Source organism: Alosa sapidissima, chromosome 11, assembly GCF_018492685.1.
Source record: "Alosa sapidissima isolate fAloSap1 chromosome 11, fAloSap1.pri, whole genome shotgun sequence".
NCBI lineage: Eukaryota > Metazoa > Chordata > Actinopteri > Clupeiformes > Clupeidae > Alosa > Alosa sapidissima.
Genome location: NC_055967.1, coordinates 32667462 through 32679642, shown reverse-complemented (window position 1 = coordinate 32679642; position 12181 = coordinate 32667462). Strand labels below are relative to the sequence as shown.

The window sequence follows — 12181 nt, the reverse complement described above, 5'->3', positions numbered from 1 at the left end:
CTCAGCAACACATTAATGAACCGGTGGCCGGAAAAAAACGTAACATTTTCCAGATTAGGAAATATTCCTTAATTGTGTGTGATCAAATAAAGATGCATAGCCTACAATTGGGGGGTAGTAATGTGAGCGTTCATTCAATGTTTATGCGTCTGAACCTAATCATAAAGACACCTTTCTCAGCAACTTTTCTGTTCAATCAGCATAATTGGCATTACGATCCACCCGACGTTTCCCTTGTCTACCCCGTTAAACTTCAGGCTCTCGTGTTTTGCTGACTGATATTACTCAGATCACCCTAGTTAGATAACCAGTATTACAGTCTCTAGAATTGTAGGTCAGAATGTAAACTGGGCCACAGATGGTAAGCACAATTGCATTAGCTTAAAACTATCTAGTCGAGTATAACCTAAAACTAGCTTAATTAAAATGCCACAGCCCATACTGATTTTTCGTTTTAGAATATAGTATATAAATCATTATGCAAATACTTTTACTTTTAATACTTAAAGTACATTTAAAAGCAGGTACTTTTTACTTTTACTTAAGTAGGGTTGTCATTGTGGTACTTTTACTTTTACTAAAGTAAAGGGAGTAGAAGGCCGCTGTGTCTTATGATTTAGGGCCTGTCCAGCTAGGAAGAGAATCAGATAAGAAGGCCCTATATCCCCAAACTGGAAAGAACCAGAAAAACTCAAGGTTACATTGTTTTACATATGTTTCCTATGCATTAGACAGGTTTGGATATAGTTTTATGTATGATGGGAAGGAAGATGGTTTCCACCAATGTAAGCGACCCTGCTTAATGCTGATTGGTGAAAGGTGTTTTTGGGGATGGCGCGAGAAGGCGGCACTTCTCGAGGGCCGAGTGGTATAAAATATAGTGTATAGCCATCCGTAGGCAGATCTCGTCGGGGGCCCCAGCTGATGACATCTCCTCCCTATTGCTTTGATGGTTGGGCTGTACTATCATTGCAATATGGAGATTAAAGATCAACAGTCTTCAGAAAATCTTCTGTCTACATTGTCTCCTTTGGACGCCTTGTTCCAGAGTGCTAAATTACTAAATGGTCAAGTGGTAATTGTTAATTGGAAAATTGGATTCGGAAGTGGACATTTTCCACAACAATAGCCAGTGAAATGCTAACGGCTCCAGGGTGGAACCAGCTCCATGGATGTTTCAACTTCCGTGTGCATTCCCACCCCCTTTGGGGCATCCGCATGGTCCCGGGTTTGAACCCACAACCTCATAGCAACATCAAATCAAGAGTTGAGTGTGCTAACTAGTCGACTGTAAAGCCTAGCCCCTCAATCATATTAACAACTAGCAACAGGTACAAAGCGACAAGTCGCTCAATCAAAATATTTTAAATGGCAGAGCCAACACAATGATCACTATATCTGTGTTAAATTAATACGTTTGGGTTTATATGATGAGACATGTTGTCAAGAAGTCAAGAAATGTTGACTGTTAAATCTGAAAACGTAGGTTTTGTAACCAAAAAATTAATCTGCAACCAACAAAGCAGTGCCTTAAATGTTTATAAGTTAGCAACGCCTACTCGGCAGCAAGTGTAGCCTGCTTTTGGATTTTTCCACAGACAGTAGATTTTCGTCTGTGTCATATCTGTCAGGATTTCTGTTGCTACACCTATGCAAATTACGTGACCAAGCCAGCTACGAGTATCCGCAATAGACACTGGACCCAACTGAAAACTGAAAATTCGGCATCAGCGCCTCCCACTGAAAATAACCTGATCCCTCTATCCAGAGAAGTCATCCCATCAGCATCCCCCGCCGCACTAAAAAGACAATGAGCATAGTATCCATCTCCACTTTCAGAATGATGAGAGTGAAAAGTCGAAAAGAAAGTAACCCATATTTATATGCATGATCAATGACCCTCTGACCCTGCACCTGCGCAAGCAACAAAGCATTCAGCGCACCTGTTTCTGTTGAATTAAACATTTTGAACTTGATCCAGTGTAATGGATGCCAACCTAGCTAGGAATGAGATGAAGAGTTGGAAGGAGAACTTTGAGGCAGTGCTGATATTGACCGATCTCGAAAAATAACTTTCCATGCATCCTGCACTGGTTCAAAGATGGAAGTAAATGCATGACCTCACTCACCCCAAACCCAAGTGTGACTGTTGGGCTGAATAGCAGACATTGCTGACCTAATGCCGTTGAAATTGTAGTATAGCATTTTGCACTAGGCTCTTGATTGTCTTGGATCAGAAAACAAAGGAAATTTAATTTTTACAGTATGGGTATGAAATGTAAATATGTGTAAAATTTACAGAAATTTATAATTTCAACAAAAATGTATGTTTTTATAATCAAAATTTTACTGTAAAATTAACATATATATTTGGTTTGCTTGTTTACAAAATATTATTGATAAGTTAAAAACAATTAAAATGTAATTTTAACATTGTCCTCTCGTCTTTTAAACTGTACTGCGCTGTAATTGAATATACAATATGTTCTAAGTCCATTGTTGTATTCCCTCTACACATATGATTGGACAGCAGTACATGATTCCAACATCATTGTCAAGTTTGCTGATGACACAGCCGTAGTTGGCCTCATTTCAAAGAACAATGAGCAGGCTTACTTGAGTGAAGTAGACATGTTATCAAACTGGTGCCAGGAAAACAACCTCCTCCTGAATGTTGCGAAGACCCAGGAGATGTTTATAGATTTCAGGCATGATCAGCATAAGATTTATCAACCACTTATGATCAATGACTCTCAAGTGGAAAGGGTAGAGAGTTTTAAATATCTTGGAGTCCATATTACTGAAGACCTGACTTGGACCAAGCACATTGATTCACTGGTGAAAAAGGGTCATCAGCGTCTTTTCCACCTCAGACGCCTCAAGTACTTCAAGCTACCTCAACAACTACTGAAGAACTTTTACAGAACCACCATTGAAAGTGTTATCACTGGGAGTATAACAGCTTGGTATGGAAATAGCACTGAGCTAGACCGTAAAGCTCTGAAGAGAGTAGTGAGATCAGCCGAACGTACCACCAGAAGCGCCCTACCCAACCTACAGGAAATTTACCTAAGGAGATGTCAGTCGAGAACAAGGAAAATTATCAGGGATCCCAGTCACCCCAACAACTGCCTCTTCTCTATCCTACGGTCTGGGAAACGTTACCGCTGCCTGAAGTCCAACACGGAGAAAATGCGGAAACGTTTTTACCCCCAGGCTATCAGGATTCTAAATGAGGATTGTAGCAGGAGCACCAGCAACACTTTGCACTTTGCACTTTCTTTCTTTATTCTTCTCCCTTATATATATATTTATCCTTTGCACAGTCTTGGAGTCAGTGGAACAAGCATTTCACTGCATTTATAGGCTACCTGTATAATATATGTGACAAATAAACATTTGATTTGATTTGACAATTTTAGTCTGTACAATTTACAGAAATAGATTATTTCTACAAAAATATATGTTTTTATAATCATAGTTTTACTGTAAAATTGACAGATATAGTTTGATTGACTTGTTTACAAAATGTTACTGTTAAGTTAACAATGTTTCATTTAATTTAAAACATATTATTGTTAAGTTAAAAACAATTAAAATGTTATTTTAACATTATGCTCTCATCTTTTGAACTGTACTGTGCTGTAATTGAATATACAATTTTAGTCTGTACAATTTACAGAAGTAGATCATTTCTACAAAAATATATGTTTTTATAATCAAAGTTTTACTGTAAAATTAGCAGATATATTCGGTTTACTTGTTTACAAAATATTACTGTTAAGTTAACAATGTTTATTTTAATTTACAACATATTATTGTTAAGTTAACAATGTCAAATTGTATTATCATTTACAGTATTTTTATGTAGCTATTTTACAGCATTTCAAAGTTAATTTTACAGATATTTTTTACAGGCAAATATGAAATGGAGATGTAATGTGGCTACCGGCGGGATTTTGAACTTGCATGTTTCATGCATTTTAGGGCAAAAAATTCCATGGGATTGATGTGTTCTCCATTTGAGGACCGTAATCAATTGCGGACGTGCACAGACAGACACAGAGCGCATATAGGCCTAGGTTTATAATAATAATAATAATAATAATAAAGCTTTATTTGTATAGCACCTTTCATACACAGAATGCAGCTCAAAGTGCTTTACATTTGAAGCATGTAACACAATAGTAGTCAGTCAGTCATTATCAATCACTTTTCTTTGCTGTTTATGATATGCTCAGCAACATATCAAAAATATAGAAAATGACGTCATAAGACTGGCAGCCTTAACCCTCTTACCCCCCACAAGCACGCCATATGGCAACTGTGGCAAGGAAAAACTCCCATATTCCAGGAAGAAACCTTGAGCAGAACCTGACTTAATAGGGGGAGCCCATCTGCTTCTGGCTGGCTGCGCCCTCCAATAGTAGCAGATGTAGAATAATCTGAAAATGTAGTCTACAGGATAAGATGAGTTAACTAAAAGCTTTCCTGTACAGGTATGTTTTCAGATCTTTTTTAAAAATATTTACTGAACTCGCCTGCTTGATGTACAGAGGCAGGGTATTCCATAGTTTGGGGGCATAATGGATAAACGCAGCTTCTCCACTTTGTTTGTGGAGCACTTTGGGTACGATTAAAAGATTAGAATTGGATGATCTAAGTTTCCTTTGTGGTTGATAAGATATTAAAAGCTCAGAGATATATGAAGGTGCTATGCCATTCAGAGCTTTGTAAGTAATTAACATAACCTTAAAATCAATTCTATAGGAAATAGGGAGCCAGTGCAGTTCAGCCAACACAGGGGTGATGTGTTCTCTCTTCTTAGTCTTAGTTAAAAGTCTAGCCGCAGAGTTCTGTATGAGTGCCAATTTCTTTAGATGTTTTTTGGGAAGACCAGTGAAAAGTGCATTGCAGTAGTCTAACCTGCTAGTGATAAAGGCGTGAATTAGTTTTTCTGCATCTTGTTGAGTTAAAAAAGGCCGCACTTTGGCAATGTTTCTCAAGTGGAAATAGGCTGTCTGAGTAACTTTACTGATATGGGGCTTAAAACTTAACTCTGCATCTAAGATGACACCGAGGCTTGTTACTTTTGGTTTGACCTGGTGTGCCAAGTTCCCCAGATTACTAAGAATAATATCTCGCTTTAGTTTTGGTCCAACCAGAAGTACCTCTGTTTTGTCATCATTTAGTTTCAAAAAGTTTTTGCTCATCCACTGATTAATGGAGGTTAGGCATGCAGTGAGGGAGCAAAGGCCATCTGGGTTAGTTGGCTCAACAGAAAGATACAATTGGGTATCATCTGCGTAGCTGTGGAAGTTTACATTATGTTGACTTATGACGTTTCCCAATGGAAGCATATATAGAGAAAATAGCAGGGGACCAAGGCAGCTCCCCTGGGCCACACCAAAAGGCAAGTCATGTTTTTCAGATACATGATCTCCTAGACTGATATAAAAATCTCTGCCAGTAATGTAGGTTTGAAACCAGTTTAGAGCATTATCAGAGAGACCCACCCACTTCGCAAGGCGGTGAATTAGGATGCTATGATCAATGGTGTCAAATGCCGCACTCAAATCCAGAAGAATAAGGATTGAGACTTTGTTTGAGTCGGTAGCTAGTCTGAGATCATTGACTATTTTTACTAGAGCCGTTTCTGTGCTGTGATTTGATCTAAAACCTGATTGGAATTTTTCAAGGATACTGTTTTCGTTGAGGAAGGTATTTAACTGATTACAAACAACTTTTTCAAGTACTTTGCTCAAAAACGATAGATTTGATATAGGCCTGTAGTTGCTCAGATTGGTATGGTCAAGATTTGACTTTTTAAGTAAAGGTTTCACAACAGCGGTTTTAAAAGCAGTTGGAAATATACCTGTTTCTAATGAGGTATTTATTACCTTGAGAAAAAAGGGAGCTAAGCCATCATATACTTTTTTGAGGAATGTAGTAGGGATTGGATCTAAAACACATGTTGAGGAGCCGGTTTGGCTACTTTCACTTTCTAGAGTGTGCATTCATTACGTAAAAGATGCTCCATACCAAAACAACGATCAAACATTATCAAATGTATCATGACGTGTTGTCACAAAGACTTACTCCAATTAGAAAATCGAAACCAAAATCATGTAAGTGTAAGGGTTCTCTCATCGACGCCTGTAGGCCTATAAGGAAAATGCGATTTCAGTTTGTAAAATGTATTCCCCCCCCCCCCCCCCCCCCCCAACTGAATTAGTCCCCCTATGTGAAGCACTGAAGGGGGGAATTCATTTGAAAAATGAATTTTAAGTCCTAGATTAAACTTAGTTTCATGTGTTCCACTGAACATTATAATAAGTGGGTTCACAATGTGTGGGGTGTGCTAAATCTGACCATAAGGCTACTTTGGCCAGAGTTTGAAGTAAAATGTATTAAGACAAGGTAGCATCCCATCAGGGTTATCTCAGCATAGTATACTAGCCTATAATATACAAACCATAATATATAAAAAATGCTTAATTAACTAACTGCATGCTGATCAGATAGGCTATGCCTATAGACCCCTCTGGAAAGACCCAAAGTACCAGTCAGATATACCTTGAGTCTCACATTTTTAAAGTCTCAATGTGTCCATTAGTTTACACAGAATTCACTAGAAGTCATTATTTAAGGGGTTATGTGTGTGACACTGGGCTAAGCCCCCAATGTTTCAAATGTCTGGCTCCGCCCCTGGTGAACGATGACCTTTCTTTTTTCTTGGCTTGGGGTTTTCTTCCTGTTTTGTCTACTTGTTCCTTTCCATTCGAATCCTTCTTTTTCTTTTCCTCATGAGCTACGATTGCTCGCTCAACAGGTGTTTCTGTTGGCATTCTGGGTCTTCTACGCTTGCGTTTGTTTTGCACCACCATTGGATGCAGACTTGTGGCCAGTGTGATGACATCAGTGTGTCCATTGCATCCAGGCCACTCTTCAGTAAAGCTTTAGAGGCTTGAATAAGGCATAGCAGGAACTGGTGGATCCACTTCTGCAGTAGATGGAAGCTCTGGGTTCAGCCTGTCAAATTGCACAGATAAGTATAAGTATATATACTCTTTTGATCCTGTGAGGGAAATTTGGTCTCTGCATTTATCCCAATCCGTGAAACACACTCAGCACACAGTGAACACACTAATCCCGGCGCAGTGAGCTGCCTGCTGCAACAGTGGCGCTCGGGGAGCAGTGAGGGGTTAGGTGCCTTGCTCAAGGGCACTTCAGCTGTGGCCCACTGGTCGGGGCTCGAACCGGCAACCCTCCAGATATAAGTCCAGAGTGCTAACTCGGCATCACAGAACATATCTCTGTTGTAAGGGAAAATCCCTGTGGACCTAAACCCAGAGATGATATTCTGAGGTGTTATGGCTGACTGGAAAGCCTTGTTTTACATTGTGAGATATGTACTGTATATGCTGGTTGTTTTTCCATTATTTGATCGCATCCAGCCACCCAGAGCATTTGAACAAGTGTTTCGAACACTTGTTTTAAGTAAAAAAAAGCAACATTATTTACACTTTTATTTGTAATTCCAGACATATCGTAGTATTTTAGGATATTGTAAATGTTTCATAATAATTTTGCAAATTATCTGTGAAATGAGGTTCAGATAGTATAGTGACTGGAGCGGTTAAGATGTATTTTGTGTTATTGTTCACTACACAGTCTACTGTTCCACCAAAGAAGTGTCAGGATTAACTATAATGCAGCAGGGAGGAGAACAACACTGATATGTGTAGCAGATAGAGGCTGCAGTCACCCATCCTGGCTCTTTAGCTACAGCTTTAGCCCCTCAGAAGCCCAAAGTTCAAAGGGCAAATGGGGTGACCCTTCTCTCCTCTCACTATAAATGGTGTAAGAAGTGGGATGGCTTGCTGTGGAGCCATCCAAGGCATTCCCAGTGTGAGCCTGTAGTATGACCCACACCAGAGACCCCTATGTTAGGTTGACCCTTGTGTGTGTGACCCCAGATATGGATGAGGCATGGCTTTACAGGGCAGGAAAAGTCTGTCAGGGGGATATGTTAAGGATATCTACAGTTAAAAACACAATTATTCATACCCCTGGCAAATATTGATGTAGGCCTAATGTTGATTTTTGACACTGCCACATGCCAAAAGGTTGTATGACAATGTGGTAGAAACATGGAATCAAAAAAATAATTGTTCAAAATAATTGTTCATTATCTTGTTTTAGCATTTCTATGAAAAATGGCAAGTCCAAAATTATTCATACCCTTTTTAAAAAATAATTTACCAACCTATACAAGAAGGCTATTTATTTTTCAAGGTGCACTACAATATGACAATATTTTCATGATATTATCACTTTATTTGCCCAAAATTCAGTTGAATTTGTATTATGTTAGGTTTATAACTAGATGTATCAGAGCACACTGTTGCCATATGGCAACAATTTACCAACTTCCCCCTTTTACATCACACAGAATTTGTATTTAATTTAGTTCATTGTAACAGCCTACATAGGCCTTGGTGTGCTATTAGCTATATTTGCTAGGCTTTAACTCTGTCCAGGCGCGCCTGCAGGTGTACGTCCGTACGCACTGTGCGTATAATCAGGCTCAACAACGAGAGAAAATTTCCCTGTGTGTGTAATGTGTATTCACGCCAAATTGGCCCACCATACCTTCCCAACTATGCACAGTATCCCATTAGCTGCCATCAGGCTATTTACAATTTTCTATTACGTAACTTAGTGAACACTTATCAAAATTAACAATACGCATGCAGGCATGTAGGCTACTTGTTTTCTTTTACTCGGCTATCTATCTATATATGGTTATCAGCACACAATGTTGAGCTAATTCACTAATTCAATACTCATGATGGATCACAAGTTTAAACAACAGAAAGTATGGAGGCAGCAAAGCTAGAGGATTTATTCCAGATGGGCAAGAACAAGGTAGGCAATTGGTGTGCTTGTCAGAACGTTAGACTGCATTACAGCTGTTTAAAGCCAGACGTCAAGAACAAAACAAGGTAACTTTAGCCTGTATAGGGCTGTATCAAGTTGTCCAAATGAATAGGTCATAGTAGACGTTGTTGTTGTATTATTGCATGTGGATATTGTCCACGCGTATTTTATTTTTTTTTGCTGGGGGGGCGATGGGTCAGGTGTGCGTACCATAGCATTAATTCCTGCAGGCGCCCCTGACTGTCATTATGTCTTCATTCATTGCTGTGTCCTGTGGTGTCATCAGGAGTTGCACACATGGGCCTTTCTGCAAATATGGGCACTTTTGAATTCCCTAACTGAGGAAAATAAACCCTTATGAACCCTAATTCTTCGGCATTTCTGGGTTTTGCCTCAGAAATAGCATTTTAATAGCACCCCATACGTTTTCTATAGGATTGAGGTCTGGGGATTGGGCTGGCCACTCCATAACGTCAATCTTGTTAGTCTGGAAGACTGCCAGCTTTGTTCCACCAGATCGGAGGTGTCATAATGGTTTTGAGGCACGAGTTGCTCTGAACTTGTCAAGTGTTTCGAAAAGCCTCGCTTTGCCCATCCCTAGTTTACACCCCCGCGTATGGTGGGCTAGAAGAAAAAAACAGAACCTGCATCAAGACAGAGCGAGAAACTTTTTGTGTGTGTGGTGAAATGCCATGGGTGCATTCATTGCTACAGTGAGAAAGTAACATGTGGTCCGACTGGATACTTTAAGGTGGTCTGATCAACTCGCAACAAAAACATGCAGATTTGTGAATGGAGATAGTTCAGCTACTTTTACACATGTCTTGAGGACGTGGCGTATCCCAACCAATTGATAACTCTACCCACACTGAAGTGGACCAATGGAACTGTGACATTTCATAGGCAAGAAGGTGGGATTTAGCCAGTGCCCTAAATTCCTATTGGCCACTATGTTATTGCAGCACAGGAAATCGATGGCACAAGTAGGGCGGGTGTCCGGACAGACGCTACTGAAGTGAAATTATTCTGCAAAGAAACCGGCCGGTAAGTACCCTCAAACAGTAAAGTATCTATTTCTGACAAGTAACCTACATAATCTTTACCAGTGTAGGCCGACTCGGGGAGATGCTTCCACCCCTTTTTTGTGTTGTAGTCCACTTGTTCGTCCAGCGGCAGAAAGTAGAAAATTAATGTCCATTTATTGATGGATAGCCTATAGGTTATCATCGCTAACTGAAGTTGTTAGGGAGTTAGGGTTTCACTTTGGGACATTTTTCTTTACGGCGCTATTCGTATTTTAGATTAACACTGAGCAAATTGAGTTGGTTTAATAGAATTAGGAGCTCTCATTTATTCTCAGGCTCTCGAACTTGACTTTAGTGGTAGTAGCCGCCTAGTTGCGAAAATTCATGTTTCTCTGACCCCAACCGCAGCCCGCAGGCAACTTTGCCACATTGTTACAAAAACTCACGCATAGTTGTTACAGAGTCTTTAGGGCAGCTAGTTGCTGAAATTACGTCTACTTTTGCGTCAAACTGCGGTGAGAGCCGAAAACACTCGCAGTTTCATCGTCATATTTAAAGAGCAAGTGTCATTGCGGAGTAAAGCAAGATATATCTACTGGAGGTGCTGTCGTGCATGATGTATTTCATAGTTATTATTAGAAAATGTAGACTAACGTCCGGAGGATCCCTTCTCGGAAACTAGATGAGTTTCTGCTAGTCTTTGTGTGGCCACTTGGAGGCAGAGTTGACCAGTGAGTGTTGTCCTCTACAGTTGTATTGGGTGAATTACTGTGTAGCTGCACTGATTGTCCGGTTGGACCAGCAGCACTGTTTCAGATGTTCTCATATGCCTCCTCTCTCCTTCTATTTTTCTTTCAGGGTCTAGAGTGTGTGTGAAGACATGGAGCTGCGTGTGGTGTTGGTGTGTGTGGGAGTGTGTGTAGGGCTGGTCAGTAGTAAGCCCATGGAGAAGAAAGACCGCGTGCATCACGACTCGCCGCTTAGCAACCTAGACCATGACGATGCCGAGAACTTTGACTATGATCACGAAGCGTTCCTGGGACAGGAAGAGGCCAAGACATTTGATCAGCTAACGCCGGAGGAGAGCAAAGAGAGGCTGGGGTACTCATTCACACACATACACACATACACACACACACACTCACACACACACTCACACACTCACTCACTCACACACACTCACTCACACACACACACACACACACACACGCGCACACACACACACTCACACACTCACTCACTCACTCACACACACACACACACGCGCTCTCTCTCTCTCTCTCTCTCTCGCTCTCTCTCACGCACACAGATATACACAAACACACACTCTCTCTCTCACACACACATGCACACAGATATACACATGACATACACACACAGATACAGTATACACACACTTATTTGTTGTCAATATTTATTTGCCAAAAATATATATCTTGTGCATACACACATATCCTCAGTTTCACTCTAGCACACATACAAACACACAAAATATAAACTACAGAAATTGTATTGAAACCTCTTTCTTTTTCTCTCTCTCGTCTACCTGTGTCCCTCCCTCTTCCCCCCTCGCATCCCCCCATCACCCGTCCCCTGTCACTGCAGTATGATCGTTGAGCGTATGGATGAGGACGGTGATGGCTTTGTGTCTGTGGAGGAGATGAAGAATTGGATCAAACACGCTCAGAAGCGCTGGATCTACCAGGACGTGGACAGACAGTGGCAGGGTCACGACCTCAATGGAGACAATCATGTCACCTGGGAAGAGTACAAGAATGCCACCTATGGCTACATCCTGGGTAGGTGTGTGTGTGTGTGTGTGTGTGTGTGTGTCCATCTATGGATAGATTTTGGGTATGTGTTGGTGTGTGTGTATACATTCTGGGTATGTGTGTGTACACACTTCACTTATAGCTACATTGAGTGTGTGTGTGTATTCATCCATCTATGGATACATTCTGGGTATGTGTGTGTGCGCATATGTCTTCAACTTATTATACATTCTGTGTGTGTGTGTGTGTGTGTGTGTGTGTGTGTGTAGATGAACAGGACCCTGAGGATGGTTTCAGCTACAGGCAGATGATGAACCGTGACGAGCGTCGCTTTAAGTTGGCAGATCAAGACGGAGATCAGAAGGCTGACAAGGAGGAGTTCACTGCCTTCCTCCACCCAGAAGAGTACGACTACATGAAGGACATCGTAGTCATTGTGAG

General features: G+C 40.7%; 1 protein-coding gene across 1 annotated transcript in view; it reads left to right on the top strand.

The window, feature by feature from the left end:
- The first annotated feature begins 9694 nt into the window (after window positions 1–9694).
- The window catches only part of calub (calumenin b), a 4348-nt gene continuing 1861 nt past the window's right edge, over window positions 9695–12181 (top strand). The window contains exons 1-4 of the mRNA XM_042109472.1: window positions 9695–9987; window positions 10827–11069; window positions 11574–11767; window positions 12010–12176. Of these exons, the coding sequence (XP_041965406.1) occupies window positions 10849–11069; window positions 11574–11767; window positions 12010–12176 (582 nt within the window). The 5' untranslated portion in view covers window positions 9695–9987; window positions 10827–10848. The remainder of the gene's footprint in view (window positions 9988–10826; window positions 11070–11573; window positions 11768–12009; window positions 12177–12181) is intronic.